This window comes from Nyctibius grandis, chromosome 10, assembly GCF_013368605.1.
Source record: "Nyctibius grandis isolate bNycGra1 chromosome 10, bNycGra1.pri, whole genome shotgun sequence".
In the NCBI taxonomy this organism is placed as follows: domain Eukaryota; kingdom Metazoa; phylum Chordata; class Aves; order Nyctibiiformes; family Nyctibiidae; genus Nyctibius; species Nyctibius grandis.
The window spans coordinates 19,950,375-19,970,323 of record NC_090667.1 but is presented as its reverse complement, the minus strand read 5'-3'; the positions used below and the strand labels follow the sequence as shown (position 1 = coordinate 19,970,323).

The following is a 19,949-nucleotide window of genomic DNA, read 5'->3' as shown; positions in this document are numbered from 1 at the left end:
ATTTTCCTATTATTTGACAATACCTTTTTAAAGTAATGTTTTCACTTTCATATAAACTTAGTATTTATGTAACACCTAACATGATATCAGACCTACTATGCATTCCATAAATTAAAAGTACACCAATACATCGTTCTTCTAGTTTATTGTTCCATTTGACTGGTTTCACTGAGAATCTAAAAACGGCGTTCAAGTGACTTATCGACTGAATCTCTGTTTTTCATCTATACCTACATAGGCTGTGTTTTGCAATTTGTAAGCTGAAACTGATCTGACTACACTTGACTATTATTTGAAAAAATCATCATAAACATAGCTAATTAAGAATAGATGTTGTCCCTGAATAATTTTGACATACTGCCTGCATTTATGTCCATTATGCACTGTGTACCACCCACTATTTTCTAAACACTTCTGTATTTCCCCATTTATTGAGTAGGAGATCACCTAGCTCTTGTATCAATAATAAATATTATTGTATATATATGTTGTTACAGATACTTTTCTTTCACAATTGCTTTCAGTTGTTTGCAAGAGTTTATTTCTGGAACATTGAACATTTATAAACACCTGTCAGTTGCAAACAATTTCTTTACTAGGGGACAACTACATTGTCAGAGACCTATTACAATTTCAACTTCAGACAACACTCATGTTGAGAGGTTTAGCAAAAGGCTTTATATCATCATTGAAGGAAATGAAAAGACAGGTCTTGCAAAAGTAGTATTAAAATGCTTTTATATTAATTTTTCTTACTGCTGTTTCCCAGCAGAATTACACATCTCTTCTCTACTAGTTTAGCTTAAAAAAAGAGAGACGGCATTATAGTAAATCTGCCTATATAGCTATATAGGCACATTTCAATTCCATTTTACACGCATGGATTCTCCATGAGAAGAAATGCTAGCAACTATTTGCAGGGCAAAGTTTTTATAAAAATAAAATAAAGCAAATGCTCAACTTCGGGCTGAACATTGTCACCAACATAATGGGAATATACATAGCCACATATTTGTCATTATATAAAAGGAACAAAAGTTCCCTTTGGATAGACATTTTAAATAAACATCTGCATTTAGTCATATTTCTAACATTACTACAATGAGTTAGCACTTTTACTATTCTATTAGAGAAAACCACCGGGATGGACGAGGCTCTCTTCAACTATTAGAGAAAACTGAAGCGGTGACAAAGGATAAAAGCATAATATCCAGCAGAAGTTAACTATGGAAGACTAAGAACATGTAATTTTTATGAAAGCTGCCCTGGCATACTACTACCTACCGTTATTGTTTCCTGTTACTGTTGGTAAAACCATACGCTTATCGTGCACGGCACAGAAGCTCCCACACAGCATTACACAGCTGTGTAACTACTAAAACAAATACATTTCAGGAGTGAACCAGAACCGCCCTCCCTGAAGGAGGAGACGCCCCACCTGAACACCGCCCGCCTCACGCCGGCCGGCCCCACAGCAGGGCTGCTGATGAGGGACGCCCCGCCTCAACAGGGGGCTGCTTGCCGCTACCATTACTGTGGTAAGGGAACCATGAGAACAAGCACCGCCCAGCCCTGCCTTGGCCGCCTTGGCCATCCCGGCGCCACCCCGCGCCGCCGCCGCCGCCGGCCCCTTCCCCTCAGCCCCGTCAGCGCGGAGCCTGCACCTCAGCAGGGCACAGCCTTCAGCGGCCCCTTTTGCGCAGGCGCCTCCCGCCCGCGCACGCGCAGCGGGGCGGAGGGTCGGGGCCGGGGCAGCGCACGCCGCCATGGTGTACATCTCCAACGGTGAGGGGGTGCTGGCGGGAGGGGGTCGCGCCTTTTCTTCTCAGCGAGGTGGCGGCAGGGGGGCAACGGGGGTCAGGCTGGAGCCTGGGCAGCGAGCAGGGGACGGCTGGGGGGTATCGGGCCTGCGCTGGCGCAGAGCGCCGCCTCCGCGCACCGCCGCTGCCCGGCAGAGCCCAGCACAGCCCAGCCCGCTGCCACTGTCGCTGCCCGATGAACGCCACATCCAGGCGCTTCTCTGCGGCCTGGATTTGAGCCTTACGTGCTCCTAAACAGTTTTTAAGGACTTTGAAAAGTCCAAGTGTTGGATGTTGTATGTTCTGCATACATCGGGAGCATAACAGCGAAGCAGGTTAACCACATACAGGGAAACAGAGACTGTACTGGTGTTTTTTGGTAGGTTTACCTGGACACAGTGTCTGTGTGGTGGTGATCCGGTTATTTCAAGTTGTTTGGACAGTATTCTCTAGGAAATGGAACTTGCTACTTGCCCATGAAGTGTAGTTTCCCCATCCTGTTTGCCAACTCTAGACTCAGCAGATGTGGTTTTGTGTAATACACTCTACAGTGTCACATTCTAAACATCACTGGATATTTTGTGTTTTGATATGTTACAGGACAAGTTTTGGATAACCAGAGTCGGGCTCCTTGGCGTTTGTCATCTATAACAGATTTCTTCTGGTCGATAGCAGATTTTGTGGTTCTGTTGTAAGTACAAATTAATTCTTTTGATGAGCTTTATTTTAGATTTGCTATAGGTAGAAGGTACTCAGTGCTATCAGGAACACAACGATAAAAATGTTAGATTTACTCTTTAGCATTCCGTATCTGCTGTCCCAAAACATATGTGAATGTTTTACTATGACTACGTGGCTTTGATTATTAAGCACTATAATATATTTAATAAAAAGAAAAGTATATGAAAAGTGATGTAAACTTACTGGCAGTTCAAATGAGTTTTCTTTTTTTCCATTTTAATACTGCAAAAAGAAAAAGCATATACTTCTGTTAAACAGCTAGTTTCTAATAGCTGATCAAATAATTAAGAGATTATTTGGAGAATTTCTACTGGTGACAGCAGATACTGGCTATGGAAAAATAATCACACAGCGGTAATCACAAATGTATGGCCCCAGATCAAAGCCAGTTAAGAAACAAAAAGTTCTTTTGATGTATTCAACAGTCCTTCATTATTTCAGTTACAGGTTTATACTTGATGCATTTCTTGCACTTTAGTTACCAGAAAAATAGATTTTATAGTTTGAGCTTTACTGTAATTTGGAATTACTTCAGATTTTATCTTCATATGTAGGAGGAAAAATGCCAAGATTTATTAAACAACAGTAATCTTGAGAAGATACACAGTTCATTCCTGAACACTACTTAAATTGTTTTTCTGGCCGTTCCTTATCTTGCAATCAAAAATTCAGAAACTATATGTAGCAATCAGTTGACCTAACTCCTGTTTTATTTTTCAGTTTCCAGAGCATTATTCAACCAGATTTGAGAAGAAGAGGCTACACGTCTTCCTCCTATTCAGGATACAATGATGGAAGAGGGTATTTTTTCATATTCACAATAGTTCTGATTTTTTTTCTGTCTTAGCAAAATGACATAATGTATTCAGATTACAGTTGTGATTTGCATTGAATCGGGTCAGGTAAGAAGACTAAAATGTTGCTTATCTGGGGCTTTGGATAGCTGTAATAACAGTATAGTCTTAACTCTCACTGATACCATTTTCCAAACCTGCCTAATAGTCAAAAAACATCTTTGTTGAAATTCTTCTGTTAGACTTGCTTATATTCAGCATTTGATTTACATGAAATCAGTCATTTCATATATTAGATTACCTACAGATAAAGCAAAACACTGTTATGGGGATATAATTTCTATAAACACTGTAGTTACTGTGTTTCTTTGTTCTTAATGGTTTGCCTGACTTTTTTGTGGGACTGTAAAAGCCTCAGCTGTAGCTTTCTCTTGTGAGACAGGAGTAATTAGAACAGTTTGCGTAAGAGATTTTCGTGAAAGTGCAGTTGGGTTTTATTTTATTACAGCTTTTCACATGAAACCCCAACAACTTTTCTAGAGGTTCTAAATTTCTAATTACTGTCATTTAGAGACTGTTATTATATTGCTAGTTTAACAATTTAATAGATGTTGTTTTCCTTGCTTTCTTGTCAGGCCTCCTGCACATCCTCGCCGTAGGATGGGTCGAATAAATCACTGTGGTGGAGGTCCCAGTCCACCACCAATGGCTGGAGGTGGATGAGGAAGGTAATTCCAAATCTGCTGTCCTGCTTTGAACTTTTTTTTTTTTTTTAATAACAATGATACTTGAAGATTAAGGTAGAGTATTTTGTCCTCCTTTTGCAAAAGTTACCAAAACAGGAAAAGAATCAAAGTGGTTAGATACTTTCAGTACAAGGGGAAAAAAAGGGAGCAGGGGTGTTAAAAGGTTTTGGCTCAGAAATGGTGAGCTTCTACTTTTAATTGCATAGAAGTGGATATACAAAGTGTAGCAAATATTTTCTGGACAGAGCTGAAAAAAAATTATTTAGAGCTTTTAATCTTTTTTGGCTGCTAATTTAAAAGTCCTGTCCAGATCAGTAGTGACTGAAACTTTGTTTGCATTTCTCATAGTTATATGTCACATGAGGATTTTTTTTTTTGTTTAAAGTAGATATTTCTCAATAGAAAGGAAGGAAAATTAATAAAGTTGTTGAAAGACTATTAGTAAAAATCTTTTTTTTTTCCTGTTACAGTGATCTAGCTATGCAAATCCTGAATTCTAGTATAGCATAAAAATCAGAATTGCTTAAAAAGGGGGGCAAAACCCATTAAAAAAAACAACTGTGGTCTTTAAATTTCTTAAACTGCCTGAACTTTAATTCTGCCTTATTAGTTAATAAATAGTTAATATGCTGGTGGGAGTTTGATCTAACACTGAATGTATATATAGTATGTTTTAATTTACTTTAAGACTTAAGTAAACAGTTCTTTTTCACCAATCACTCTCCATTGTTACCCTAGCAAAAGTTACAAGAAAACAAACACATGCAGGTTGTTAATACCTGTAAATCTGGTAGGAAAGAGTTCATATTCCAAAAAGCACATACACCAGTATTTCAGTTTCCTAGAAAAAGGATAAGCTTCTTGCCATGATTTTTTTTTTTTCATTTGGATTTTTTTTTTTAGTTTTTGACTGGACATGAGGCCAGCAAAAGCTGCAGGGAAGGCTTTTGGGTAATAATGGTAATATGTAGTCCACTCAGGAATGTAAGTTTGTGAGCCTTTAGCATGTCTCATTTAGCTAAATTAAAAACAAGTTTATTTTAAAAATTATTACTTACAGAATTTTATCTTGCAAAGAAAAGCCTTGTTGTCTTTAAATGTACTGTAATTACTTTATCTTTTAGGTAAACACCTGCTGAAGAGGCAGGCAAAAGAGCATACACATTTGCAAGATGAAAGGGAAGAAGAGTTTAGTGGTGGACCAAATGAGTTTGAATGTTGTGAATGTGTATGTCTAACTGGAAACTGTTCTGTGATATAAGCAGATTAATGAAGTTGTACTGGGAACTCCTTCTTCAGGGATCCGGTGTAACTGAACCACAGTCTAATTAAATACATGTTTACTGTCTAAAGTCTTTGTATAGTTTCTGAACATTTTACTGTAGTTGAAAGTAATAAGTAAATTATATTTGGGTTGTCACAAAGCTGAATTTCTCATAATTTTTAGAAAACCAAGAAATTGAAGTACAGTAAGCCCTTTTCTGTTCAAATGAGGAAAAATACATATTTGTTTGATATAAGAGAGCCCCTCAAGAGTCAAACTTAAAGCAGTGCTTCCTAAGAGGTTTTGTATTTACTGTTTTTGTCAGTACTAACATTCTGTACCTTGCTGTATTTATGATATTGATACTCTAAAAACACTTTCAAAATGCAACTTGCAAGTTACTTTGTTTTACAGTCCTTGCCTTTTACAAACACATGTCCTTAAGGCCCATAATAACATGCCTATTTTATAAGCACCTCTTGAAACAACTTCCTTCTCCATTATAAACTTACTCAAATGTATAAGCCTATTTGTTGTACAACTTTTGGTAAGACTTTTGTCAATAAAATTAGGCTTTGTTTTTATTACAGGAAGAAAAGGTAGTGAACTCAAATACTGAGTGCTAACACAGAAGAGTTATTTTGTTTCAAACGGTAACTACCTTTTAACTAATTTACCTCATTTCAGGATGGGAGTTTCTTCTTTTTGTGCTTGGGTTTTGTTTGGGGGTTGTTTTGGGGGTTTTTTGTTCAGTTGGAGATAGCTGTGTCTGAGAAAAGATTAGCTGCCAAGGATTCAGATTGAATTATCTTCTGCAAGGTGCCACTGCAAACTTTTTACTTAAATCTCTCTAATAATCTCTTTAGTAGGCAATTATAACATCCAACAATGCCCCTTGGTTAACATAAGCATCTACTAATTAGCTGGCTTTTGCCAGCTAGTTATGGTGAAATCGCCGCCTCCGGTGGCTCCCACTCTTGCTTACACGTACCCAACACAAAATTAACTCTTTTAAACCAGCTGTGTAACATCAGCCTTCAGTCTAATAAACATGCCTTCCTCAACTCCACTCAAACATCACATCTTCATAACGGAGCTTCCCACCCGCAGATCAGGTGTGGACAGGTAGGTCATCGTTAGTTCTTCACAGGTGTATCACACGTATCAGCTACACTATGATATTCTTATAGACAGTAATATTTTAAGTTGTTAGAGGACTGTGTTACCCCTCCTCCAGCCCCACCAGCAGTGACAGCCCCGCTGGCAGCGTTTGCTGCCGCTAGGTCAGGCCGGAGCTGCTCCCCGGGCTCTCTGCTTACCGCTGCTCGTCCCCTCAGCGCAGAGGCCGGGGAGGTCCCTCCGCGTAGCCGCTGCTTTCCCGCGCCCCGCTGCGAGCCGAGCCGAGCCAGGGCAGGCGCCGGCGCCGCTGAGGGGACGGCCGGGCCGGCGAGCCCCCCCTCACCCCGCGGTACCTGCCTGAGGGGCGGTGCCGGGCGCGGGCCCGCCCGCTTCCGCCCCGCACGAACGCCGGGCTCGGCGCCGCTCGGCCCTCGGAGCAGCGGCTTCCGCTCGGCGGCCGGGCTCCCATCGCCCGGCGGGGAGCATGACCCAAGCGGAGAAGGGCGAGGCGGAGAACGGGAAGGACAAGGAGCGCGACCGGGAGCGCGAGCAGCGCGGCGCCAAGCGGCCCATCGTCCCCGCCGCCGTGCCCGAGTCCCTGCAGGAGGTGAGGCCCGGCCGGGTCGCTCGGGGAGCGGCGAGGGGCAGGGCCGTGGCGGCGCCCCATCTCCCTTCGTGCTGGCCGATCGGCTGCGCTAGGGCGGGCTAGGCCCGGGCTCGACCTTTTAAAGGCCTGGGCGGGGGGAGGCGCCGGGGCGGCTCCAGGTGGGCGTGGGGGCACCTGCCCATTTCTTGCGCGTTGTGGTGCTTTCAGCAAATACAGAGCAACTTCATCGTGGTGATCCACCCCGGCTCGACCACCCTGCGGCTCGGGAGGGCGACGGACACGCTACCCGTGGGCATTCCCCACGTCATCGCGCGGCGGCACAAGCAGCAAGGGCAGGCGGCCTACAGGGACAGCTGGCTCCTGAGGGACGGGCTCAATGTAAGCCGGGCCGTGCACCGGTGGCGTGTCTCCAGCTTGCTAGGATGGATGACTTAACTACCTGTTTCTATTGCATTTTTTTTTTGCTGTGTAATGCCTATCTTCCCCTCATGCATTATGTTTTTCCAGAGAGGAATATGTCTCAAAACAAACTACTTTTCCCTTTTAATGTGCCGTAGACGCCACCTTACTGAAGGCAGTAGATTTGCAGCAGTCTGTGTTAGAGCTTCGTTTGACTTCTTCACAATGAACTAAGTAATAAATTGACCGGTTGAGGGTTTGTACACATTGATTTCTCTGCTCTGTGGTCTGATAGCACACACAGTATTTGTGTTTATAGAATGACGACTGTAGAACTGGAATTGGACTGCTCTGTTTGTAAATGCTTTTTATACAAATTGGTTTGTAACTTGGATAGTGTAGCCTGTAATTTTAGTCCAACCTGCTAAAAAAAATATATGTAGTGATCTTATTCTTACTTTGAATCTGTATAAAAAAAATCATTAATCAAATTAATGTTTCTAATATTAAACCTCACCTTTAAATAACTAAGATCTATTTAAACATTTTTGCTCCTACTTAATACTTCTGTAGTTAAATAGATAATATCTTGAGCTCATCACTCTGGAGATGAAGTCCAGCGGCCATTACAATCAGTTAAAAGATTGAAGTTGACTTAGGCAAATAAGTGTTGGGAACTCTAGTATAAAAAAGTTAAATCTTTAAAAATTAGTGTATGTTAATTTCACATTGTACAAACCTTCTGTCCTTTCTAGTCTTTCAACTACGGTAGTGATTTCATTGTTTAATAATAGCTTCAGCATTACCAGTATACAGTACATGTAGTTGGAAAGTAAGTATTTACGTTGCATATTTGTGGGTTTTGTTTAGAAACCTGAAAGTACTGAGCAGAGACAAAATGGCCTTAAAATGGTGGACCAAGCAATATGGTCCAAAAAGATGTCAAATGGCGCAAGGCGTATACCAGTGTCACCTGATCAGGTAACTCATTCTTAAGACTTTATTATTTGTTCATTCATATAGTCATTTGGTGTGATGCTGTGTTTTAGTGGACAAGAATAGATATCCTTTATACAGCAATTATGAATAGTGCTATTGTGTGCCCTAACTGAAGATCTGAGAAAATGATGATGTAAAATGGTTCTTTGCAGGAGTGGGGGTGTATCTTTTTTCTGTCATGCATAAAAAGTGACTGGTAAAATATTTATCAACAGCATTTGTTTTGATTACATTTCAGGCCAGGTCATACAACAGACAGATGCGGCCAGCTATTTTAGATCACAGCTCTGGGGCCAAGTGGACAAACACATCAAATCATCCCGAATTTTTGGTAGGAGAAGAGGTAAGAATCATTTTCCCGCTAAAATGAGGCTCAGTATTATGTTTTAATGTGGCTATGTAATCAGTAGCAGCTTGCTATATGTTAGTATCTATTGAAAGGCATATAAATTTAGTCAAGCAATACATGAGAAGCTTTACTATGGACTAACCAAATATTTATTATCATTCAGCAAGACTAGTTTCCCCCATGTCTAGCAAGTAACCTGGATCATTGGCTGCTATAAGTCAAAGTTTCTGCAGGAAGTAGGTGAGAACTTTGCCCATGTGGTATAATGCAGAGAAAAGACAAGAAACTGATAAAAGGATCAGTACATGGAATCACTGCTGAGTAATTAGATATTCATGAGCGTCAGAGAGTCTTTAAATTATTTTAGTTACTAATTTGAGATAATGGAAAAATGTACTGTTATGTCCATGGATACGAAAATTCAAACAGTTTAAACTATGTATGTAATGTCTTTTTTTATTTTAACACTTTATAATCAAGCCCTGTTAAAAAGAAATAAAGAAAGCCACTGTATTGCTGTCACATCAGTCTGAGTGCTGCTGTATGTCTTGTATCTGCTTCTGAAATATTTCTCCAGTATTTGTTACTAATCTTTTGGGAAAAGCAATGCATAGAACATCATCTCTTATTTTCAGGCACTGTATGTTAATCCACTAGATTCTTATAATATACATTGGCCTATTAGAAGAGGGCAGTTGAATCTCCACACAGGACCGGGTGGCTCCCTCACTGCCGTATTAGCAGACCTTGAAGTTATATGGTCACATGCAATACAAAAATATCTGGAAATACCATTGAAAGACCTGAAGGTGAGCTGTGAACGCATTACTGTGGGCTGTATCCACTTCTGTAAATGTTACTATAAAAGAGAAACAATCTGCTCTTATTGGTAGCCTCTTACTGGTGGTTTTCTTAATGAAGAAATTCTTTCTGCTGGTGAGCGTGGTGCCTAAGACTTCATTTGGAACTTTGTGCATGTCTTTAAGACAAAAATTCTTAATAGAACTTCTGCCAAGGAGGTTTGGAAATCCCATTATAGAAATTTCAGTCTTAGTCTGCGGTTGTTCTTTTTTGTGTTGACTAAAAAGGAGGCAACTGAGGAATGGTTGCCTAATACCTGCATAAATTTCTTCTCCTTGCGGAATAGGTGTTTTTCTCATATCTGATGTACTTTTAAACATTTTAGTGGCCTATAAACCCTCAACTTTATACTTACTCTGAACTCATTTTTCAAATTATTAAAAACCTTCCCCCTTTCCATAATTTGGCTTCTTTTAATAACTTGTATATTATGCTTTCTTCCTTAGCATCAGGTATTCAAGAACGTAAAGAGAAACTTGATTTCAGAGCTGGCTTTAATTTACTGTTCTTATCTTCAGTATTACAGATGCATTTTACTAATCCCAGACATCTATAATAAACAGCATGTGAAAGAACTGGTAAATATGATCCTAATGAAGATGGGCTTCTCAGGTAAAACCATACATAACCAAGCACTTAAATGATTAATAGCATAAAGACTTTTTTTTTCCTTTAAGGCACATTTTTGCAGATCAGTCCTGGTTTGGCTGGGACTAGCACCTTTCATCTTTTGCCATTCCCATAACTGTTGTCTCTTTCAATGTGGCAAAAAGGTGGGCTAGCATTGAAACAAGTTTCTTGGTTTGCTATTAGGTATTCCACTTCAGCTGACATAAAAGCAGCAACAGTCTGATTTCTCAATATTTCTAAAATGCACAATGTTAACTCTACAGAGTATTAAGATTCTTAGACTTCAAAACAAAAGTAGATGATATAAGATGCTGCTACTGCCCTCTCTACAGGATGACATAATAGGAGATGTCAGAATTGCTTAAGCGCATACACTTAATATAGAAGAGCAATACATTTAAAAAAAAATAACCAGGTTAATTACTAGCTGCTTCTGCATATTTATTTTGAGACTGGAAAGCCCTCTGATGAAAAAAGCAATGCCGTTTCCTTTCAGGTAAACACCTGGAAGTTTCTAGCTAGTCTTCTGGAAAGAACTGCTGTAGTCTTAGCCAGCTTTCTCTGATTTCACATTTAGAGAAAACACAGAAAGTCATTATGGAAGACACAGTAACCCAACTGTACTTAATTTGAAATACCTTGGAGTAGTAGTACCTTTGGTGCTGCAGAGTCATTTTTTTTATTAGGTATGCAAGGAATGAACAGGAAAGAGGCTTAAAAAGTGGACAAGAATAATAAGTTAAATTATAGAGACTAGTCAAACAGTAAGTTAATTGTAAGATTGGAGATTAAAACTGCTGTTGTTTAATAATTAATCGGTATTAAGTGCAAACAGTTTCTAAATATTACTCTCAGCAGAATATGTGCTTAGATATTATTGTTTAAATAGTGAACCTGTTTAGCCTCTTCTATATGTAATAGAAGACATTCATTTTACAAAGAGGAGACTTCCCATCTGAAAGAATTAAGTAGGTGGTAAATAAACATTGCAAGAAGAGAGACTGATGTCATGAGATGTAAATTTTCTTCACATGCATATATATATTTGATTTGTTTCATCATGTTAAAATGGACAAGCCATGTTGGCTGTTAGTTTTAGTTTTTGATCAGAATGGTTCTAAATCATACTTTGTTTGATTCCTCCTCAGTTTTTGCATAGAAGTAACGTGAACAGTACCTAATAATACTATGTAAAAATGTCCTGGCACTAGGATAGAAGAATTTGCAGTGGAAATGAGTTAGCTTCAGAGGAACAGGAAGAATACTAAGAAAAAAATACAAAACTTCATATTCAGCTGATACATGAAAGTGAAAGTCAGAAGGTATCATTAGTAACCCTTGAAAGTGCCATTTCCTAAATAATAATTTGGTGAAGAGCTTAACTAATTATACAGTATAATTAAATTCTCTTTATCTAAAAACATTTGCCTTTAAAACAGTAATTTTACTTAGTTTTTGTCTACAAAGCACAGCTCAGTTGAGCTCTTCTTTTCCTTCATTGGCTAGAAGGATAGACTGAAGCCTCCAGTACTTCTCAGGTTTAAGTATGGGCTTGTGATACAAATACAAAGGTAGTCTTTTACAGAGTTAAAGGTGGATTGAAAGGAAAGCAGACAGTGAAATTGGACCTTGTTTTATAACTACTTAAAGAGCATATCAAAAATGCTAATGGTAATGATACTTGATTAAAACTAGAAAAAAATTAGGAAAATGCTTCATGTGCATCTTATAACCAAGACCCTCCAATACTGGTTACAAAAACAAGTCAAGTCTGGAGGCAGTATCTTTAAACTTGCAAAAAATAAGAACATTTGAATGTAGGCATCCACCCTGCTCTTAGCTTTTCTCAGGACATTAAGGACCTACCCAACAAAAATCTCTAACTCCCTCCCACCCCATCTTTGCTAAATATACAAACTTTCAGAGCAGAGTCAGGCTATTAGTAGATTTTAAAAGACATTAAGATGTCCTTTAAATGCCAGCAACGTGGCTCTGGAGCTTGGCATATATTGGATATAATTTTTTCTCATATTGCTAGGAATAGTTGTACACCAGGAGTCTGTCTGTGCTACTTTTGGAAGTGGTTTAAGCAGCGCATGTATAGTAGATGTGGGAGATCAGAAGACAAGTGTTTGCTGCGTAGAAGATGGTGTTTCCCACCGCAACACAAGGTATCTTTTAATATACCGAATTATTATAAGCATGCACTTAGTTGCTTACCAAAGACTTGACTTTAAAAATAAGATTTTTTTTTTTTTTTTACAAATACAAGGGGTTTTTACTGTGAGCTGCCTGACAGGGTCATCATGTTACAGTATGAACCTTAAAGAATTCTGACATCTTTAAAAGAAGAAAACAGGCAGAACTGATACTGTGCTCTGCAAACCATGTGGAGGTCATAATTAAAATGTTCCTTGTATTCCTGTGCATGCTACTGTAGAAGGCCAGCATTTCAGCAAATTAATAAAATAATCTTTTCCTTCTCTATGCTTTAGGCTGTGCCTTGCATATGGAGGATCTGATGTGTCAAGGTGTTTTTATTGGCTTATGCAACGAGCAGGATTTCCATATAGAGACTGTCAGTTAACTAATAAGTTGGATTGCCTGCTGCTTCAGCACCTAAAGGAGACATTTTGTCACCTAGACCAGGTGAGATGGGAAAATCGTGTATTCTCCAAGTAATTTTTGTTTTCCTTTACAGAATGCTACTCTTGGGAACTTTTTGTGAGTCTACAATTGCTTATAAATGGAATAAAATGTAATATTTTACTCAGCAGAATACTGGCAAAAGCTGGAGAAGCTTTAGACTTGAAGTATTTGTAACTTGTTTTATTTTTCTTCTAGCTGAAAGAATCCCAACTCTTAGAAAGGTAGTTTCTTTGTTCTTATTACTGAAAGAAGCTGATAGTGCCTGCATATTTGCTGTTTAGCAACTTCATTTTTGTAAGATCTGCCAGCAGGTCTCTTCTTTCTGCTCAAACCCTCACTTTAGAGTCTTAGGCATGTTAAAATGCTGTTTTGGCAGGTTGTGCTACAAGGAAAAGCCTTTAAAGAGTTCAAGAATAGGTAAATGAAATTCACAGTCTCAAGAGTTTTGTTAGTTTTTGTTGTTTCCTGCAGTTTAAATAGATTACACAGCTTGACACAGAGAAATTTTTTTACATTGTTTTTGACCTTAGGATATTTCTGGATTGCAAGACCATGAATTCCAGATTCGTCATCCGGATTCTCCAGCTTTATTATACCAGTTCCGATTAGGAGATGAAAAACTACAGGTGATTTTTTTTTTTTTTTTTTAAATTACAATAATTATATTCAGCATTCAGGCTGATACTTTGTCCAGTGCTACTAAGGCCACATGACTTATAGATTGTTGTTAACGTATGCTTGTTGATAGTTTTAAAACTAATTCCTATATGTATGAATGGGCCTAATGCAGCACTAGTGGATGCACAAGACTTCCTAACTAGCTTTAGCCAGAATGGTTGTAGCTTCAACTAAATATGATGATATTTATCCTTCAAGGGCAAGGAATGAATGCTAATTTTGCAAGTTTTTCAGCTCACCATTAAATTTTCTGATTTTGTAATAAACTGCATTTTAATACTTATTTGTCATGCAATGCCAGAATCTGTAAAGAAACCTATATACATGTACAATTGTATGGTTTTGCATTTTTTTAATTATATAAAGCTGAAGACACTTTAGCCTTTCACAAAACTATTTGAAAAAAGTGTGCACTTAATTTTAAGTTATGAGAAAAATAGAATAAGCTTTTTATTTTTTATAGTAAACACCAAAAAAAACCAAACCTATGTAGTAAAACCATGTCAAATCTCTCATTCTTCAGGCTCCAATGGCTCTGTTCTATCCAGCAACTTTTGGAATTGTTGGACAAAAAATGACAACTTTGCAACACAGATCACAAGGTGACCCTGAGGATCCTCATGATGAGCATTATCTGCTAGCCACACAAAGTAAGCAGGAGCAGGTGTGTGAATGCTCATTTTTCATTAAGTATTATTTAATTGAGGAATAAAATCAGGACTCATTAGCTCATCTCAGAAACCAAAGTTTGTTATGTGGGCCAGAAGCATTAAAAGTAAATCTAGAGTAAGGAATTACAGATGTCTAGACAAGTCCTTAAATAGAACTGTTTATTTTCAGAGTCTAAGAGGGCTTCATTATTATGGCATTGATACATCTGATGGAGTTCAAATTAAAACCCTTACTTTAAAAGTGAGGATTAAAATGAAATAATACAATGCTTAACCTTTCTGTGCAAAAAGGTGACAAGAAGTACAGTGGTGTTTAGTTAAGTCTTTGTATTGTTCTGTAACCTGCTGAAGATCTTTTTGCATTTTTCATAGTTCAACTTGTTTTCTCATTTTTAAGTCTGCAAAAGCTACAGCTGATAGAAAATCTATGTCGAAGCCTGGTGCATTTGAGGGAGACTTGAGAGGCCAAGCCTCAGACATTTCAGAGAGAATCTACCCACAAGAAGTGGAACTGGGATCTTCCCAGAGCGATTGTATGATATCTGGAAATGATTCAGAGGAACCTTTAACTGCACATATGTCCAGGAAAACAGCTATTTCTCAGTTTGAAGGCAAAGCCTTAGGCCTTGACAAAGCCATTCTTCATAGTATTGACTGCTGCGGTAAGAATTACATTTGTACAATTCTTTAAAATATGGATGTCAGTCAGTGTGGATTTTTTTTTTTTTAACCAAAATAACATGTATGTCCCTAAGTTTTCACCACCGCTAGAGTAGCTACACACTGTTCCTTATACTTGCATCTTTGTTGAGGTTCTTGAGCGAGACGTTTTGAATCTCCAAGGAATAGAAAAAGAATTTTAAAAGCAAACACATTACCGGTTTCAATCTGGTTTGACTTGCACTAAATTCTTTATAATACAAATACAGGCCCTATTAACTTTAAAAAACAGATATATTTCTATATATCCATTCATTCCAGCATCTGATGATACAAAAAAGAAGATGTACAGCTCCATCTTAGTAGTGGGAGGAGGCCTGATGTTTCATAAAGCTCAAGAGTTTCTTCAACACCGAATTCTCAACAAAATGCCACCTTCTTTTAGAAGAGTTGTTGAAAATGTTGAAGTCATCACAAGACCTAAGGTATACTGTTAACTGATAGCTAAATGGTTAATAAACTATGATTGGCTGAAATCTTCAAAAGATTAAAAAAATACATATTCTTTCAAAACCACAGATCAGTTGCATATCTGAGGAGATTTAGGAGAGCTTTCAGCTCATAACAGCATTCTCCAATTCTAAGCAGGAAGTTTGAGGTATAGCAAGACTGTTACTAGTACTGAACACTGAAGTGTTTAAGAACATAGCCTTTAGCTAATAAAGAAGCAGTTAGTAGTGGCTCGTGAAGTTAACCTGTCTGCTCAGCAAGAAATTTTGTTAGGGTTTTTTATTACTATTAAGGTAAAAGAAAACATGGCATTAAAAGAGCAATTTTCATTTGGCATTAATCAAGCAAAATTTGTAAAATCGAAGCAAGTAGTTTTCAGAGCCTCCATTGCTGAGGGCAGAATTTCCATGACATGCCTAGAAGGCATCTTAAAAAAAAAAAAGTTACTTCTCTAAACACCTTAAATACTCTTTCCATATTTTTATCTCACTATTTTTTCCTGAAAAATTCTGAAAAACTTATTTTCTCCTCCCCTCACCCCTGAGATTCTAAGTGGTGAATACTGTTGGAAAAATTAGGATATAAGTTTTGAGAACTAGTCAATTTACACCAGTGATTGTGTACAATCTGTGTTTTCAATTTAGGATATGGATCCCCGCTTAATTGCATGGAAAGGAGGTGCAGTTTTAGCCTGTCTTGATACAACTCAGGAGCTATGGATTTATCAACGAGAATGGCAGCGTTTTGGTGTCAGAATGTTACGAGAGCGAGCTGCGTTTGTATGGTAATAAATACATGTACAGTGGAACATTATTAATTGAGGATTCCTCTCCCTAAATGCCCCCTTTTTCCAGTGCAGATGTATTGATATTCTGCTCATAGCTATTTTTGCATTTTATTAAAACTAACTTCAACTGAGATTTTTCCAAAAGCGTTGCAAAAGTCTTCAGCATTGCTATACTTCATCTTTTGAACTGTATGCATTGAATTCTGTGCACAGAGTATTACAGTCATTTCCAAATTCACTACATTTATATTACATAGGTTATGTATGTTAAAATTGCACAGTGTGGGAATTTGAGGTATAAAATACTGACATGGATGATGTTAAGCCAAGATTCATTCCAGATACGTGTACACAGAAGCAATAGCTGAAGAGTGCAGCCTGTGGGTTTAATGCCTTATTCTGATTCATACTCTAATGTTACCAAGAGATGAAATTGTTATATAAGTGATCGTCAGGGAAAAAGTGAAATGGAGAATCTGAACTACAGTTGCTGTTGGTATTTTGTTTATATAATAAATTATATTATTCAGTGGAAAGACTTAAGAATTTGAAAGTGAAGTATTTTTTTCTTACCTGTTCTCATCAGCAAAAGCTCTTGCTAGTTTTTCATTATCCATAGTAGTTATCCACTCTTTTCCCTATTTAAAAAATCCAATATAATACACTCAAAAGAACTAGATGCATTTTTATGTAGCCAGCACCAACCTTCAATCCTGTGTAAAGGCACATGGGCTTTTTCTCCCAACAAATAATCCTTAGTTACAGAAGTGCTATTTGCTGTTTTTTTTCCTTCTGTAATGAAGGCTTGCGCCACCCTCTGATCACACCTCAAATCCATATCTGCAATTATAATCTAGATTAAAACTATTAAAACACTTCTAACAATATAATAAATATCAAAGATCAATGAATGTAGTTTCTACAAAGCACACGAGAAAGAACTGGCTTCCTTTTAATCTGCTTTCATTAAAAGTTCTAAAGAGAAAGGATATTTCCACCCAAATTATGCTGTAATCTTATCTGAAAGTATTTTACTGCAGGCTGTGATTATATTCCTGTATTTTATTTAAAACTAGGACCTTTAGGCTCTCTTCTATTGTAGATAGCATACAATTCAAATTTTGCTCTGGCAAAATTAGATGGCATTGCTGGGTTTGGTTTACTGGGGGAGAAGGGGGCATTCACTTCAAGAAGAGGGTCCAGAATCCCTGTTATAGAAGAAACGTTTTGGGTTTTGTTTTTTTTTTTAAGTTGCATGATTGAGATACAGAAGAGAAAGTACATACATACAAAGATCTTGTTTAGATTTGTTGATCTACAAATTGTTCTCCACAGTAAACGTTTCACAGCTTCACAACAGAGGGTGCTGACACTTGGACAAACTGAAGGGTGAGGTAAATTACTCCACCTTAAAACCTACGTTATTATTACAAAAGCATATCAAACATGCTGTAAATGCAGACTGTAACTCAACAAAGTAAGAGAATCACAAAACCATCCTTTAAGTCATGTTGGAAAACCTGCGCTGCTTAACTGCACCTGAGGCTCCTACAGTTAACTTCTCAAACTCTACGTAGAGAGCAGTACTTCTAAATTACTTGGTGGACTGTGTTCTGGTATTTACACAACCAATTGCTTCTGAGTGATAGTTTTAGTTAAGCAAAAATTTCTTATCATTTCATTTCTTACTATGGAAGTCACTCAGTTTGCCACAACTTAGAAATGTTTTTTCCAGGATTTATTTTAAATAAGTAAGCTTTTATTAAATATGGCCCAGTGGCTACGTGCCCTACTGTTTGTTCATCTACTGATACTTTTGTCCTGTTTTGTAAGAAAGACAAGAGCTCAATATCCAGACACCTGTTAATTTCTTGCCATGCACCTCATTGCATGAAACAGAAAGGTCTCTGCAGAAGCTCTCAATGTCCTTCATAAGACAGTGTTTTGGACAGAAATTTGGAGCACTTGGTGAAGTGTGTTGCGAACTCGCCTCATTGAAAGAAACAACCATGTATTTTTTTTGTACAGAGGACCGATTTGTCATGTCACTGCACAAGAGGTTAACTGCAAGAGTGAACATAACAAGCCATTGTACAGGACCTTTTTCAGCAATTCTTTTCTCCCACATGTCTAGATTAACATCAGTCTAGCAGCCCTCATGCAGGAGTCCAGCAAAAGAAAGGACAGTGTGATGAAAACACACTACTTCTGGATATATAACCAGTACTTTAATACGCAGTTGTAGCTAGACCTGATGGAAGAATCGCCTCCTAAATGAATCTGTTTAACAAAAAAGACACCATATACTCTCTTAAAATGTCAGTATTTCTAGAAACAATATAAACCAAATTTGAATGGCATTCTAAATTGGTACGGAGGGGTTGACTCTGCCTCTTACTTTTTCCTAGAAAAAAATTAAGATGCCTTTGTATAACAGTATGACAAGCAAAAATAGTGAACTGAAATTAGAATTTAGAGCTCAGATTCCAATCTTCATAATGAAATAGATCCAACTTAGACAACTTATTTACACTTCACCTCTCCAAGAATGTTGAAAATAATTTAGCAAAACAGTGTTCAGTAGCTAGAACAGTTTAAGGTCTACTACATGGAAGGAGCAGCCTTGCATTACAGACTGATGAGAAGAAGGTAGCAGAGGCATGGTACTTAATCTGTTAGTTATTCTGCAAAACTAATACTGTGAAAAAAAGTATAAAGCAAACAAAAATTAAACAGCAAAATGCTCACATGATCCCAGCTGATGTTTGCTGGAGACGAAAGGGCTAACCAAAAATTGCCCACAGTGTAAATGATTCACTGTTTTTACAAGTGTTGAAGAGATTAAATATTTACTCTCCATTTAGGAAAAAAACAATGTAAGGAAAAAGGCTGGGCCTACATTAGCAGGTAGTGTGGTAGAATGGCAGAGACTACCGAGCAAAACAATTGGGGCCAAGGAACAGATCTCTGCAGTAAGTATTCCAGGGGAGTTACTGCAGCCTAGCCCTAGTCCAATCCTGAGGCCTGCATACCCATCAGTGGTTGGACTATGTTAGATTCATTAGAGCACATCTTCCAGTTTAATTTCATCTGAGAGAATCAAGGCTGCACTCCTCAACCACCCTGCAATATGAACCAAACCGTGGTAAGGCCGGTGGGCAATTCCCTTCAAAAGCGCAATACTGATTTAAACTAAAACATTAATGTAGCCACATCTGGAGTTTCCTAAACAAACTTGAGAGAGTTTCTATTACAACGATACCTAAAAGGCAGTCTCTTTCATATGATCTTATCTCATCTAAAAGGATGCTTGCAGCAAAACTGAAGGAACAGGAATTACAGAAGTACAAAAGTTCAAAAAAGAGAGAACTTACCTCAGTCCGTGACGATGCAAGCTACCGCAGCAATAATACATACTATCACAGGTACAGGAGCAAGGAGAAAACACTCAAATCTTCCAACTGAATTGTTTGTGAAGATCTCTAAAAGAGAAAGAACAATCACGTTGAAACAACTCTTGCACAGCTGAAAAAGTTGTCTTCAGTTAATTATTGAAATGAGCATTTCCAATGTCTGTACATGGAAGAGAAATTGTGCTAAGAGGTAATGCAAAATGGTTAATAATCACATTGAGAACTACAGAGCTCTTGACTGAGTTACTTAATTTTCTTCCCTACTTTGAAGGA

General features: G+C 38.1%; 2 protein-coding genes across 2 annotated transcripts; both read left to right on the top strand.

Annotated features, from left to right (window-relative positions):
- Positions 1-1,680: 1,680 nt before the first annotated feature.
- On the top strand, positions 1,681-4,066 carry SELENOK (selenoprotein K). Its single transcript, XM_068409401.1, has 4 exons — positions 1,681-1,785; positions 2,400-2,490; positions 3,261-3,341; positions 3,970-4,066. Exons 1-4 carry the CDS (start codon positions 1,767-1,769, stop codon positions 4,064-4,066), a joined length of 288 nt encoding a protein of 95 aa, XP_068265502.1. The 5' UTR covers positions 1,681-1,766.
- Positions 4,067-6,861: 2,795 nt separating this feature from the next.
- Positions 6,862-16,809, top strand: ACTR8 (actin related protein 8). The gene is made up of 13 exons (XM_068409484.1): positions 6,862-7,070; positions 7,278-7,448; positions 8,340-8,450; positions 8,707-8,811; positions 9,453-9,626; positions 10,197-10,290; positions 12,347-12,479; positions 12,804-12,957; positions 13,488-13,583; positions 14,159-14,299; positions 14,704-14,968; positions 15,288-15,451; positions 16,121-16,809. The coding sequence occupies exons 1-13, from the start codon at positions 6,948-6,950 to the stop codon at positions 16,262-16,264; spliced, it is 1,875 nt and encodes a 624-aa protein (XP_068265585.1). The 5' UTR covers positions 6,862-6,947; the 3' UTR covers positions 16,265-16,809.
- The last annotated feature ends 3,140 nt before the right edge of the window (positions 16,810-19,949 follow it).

Coding starts and splice junctions, on each gene's coding strand:
- ACTR8 (XM_068409484.1), top strand. CDS start 6,948: ATGACCCAAGCGGAGAAGGGCGAGGCGGAGAACGGGAAGGACAAGGAG. Junction 7,449..8,339: donor TCCTGAGGGACGGGCTCAAT/GTAAGCCGGGCC, acceptor GGTTTTGTTTAG/AAACCTGAAAGTACTGAGCA. Junction 12,480..12,803: donor GTTTCCCACCGCAACACAAG/GTATCTTTTAAT, acceptor TCTATGCTTTAG/GCTGTGCCTTGCATATGGAG.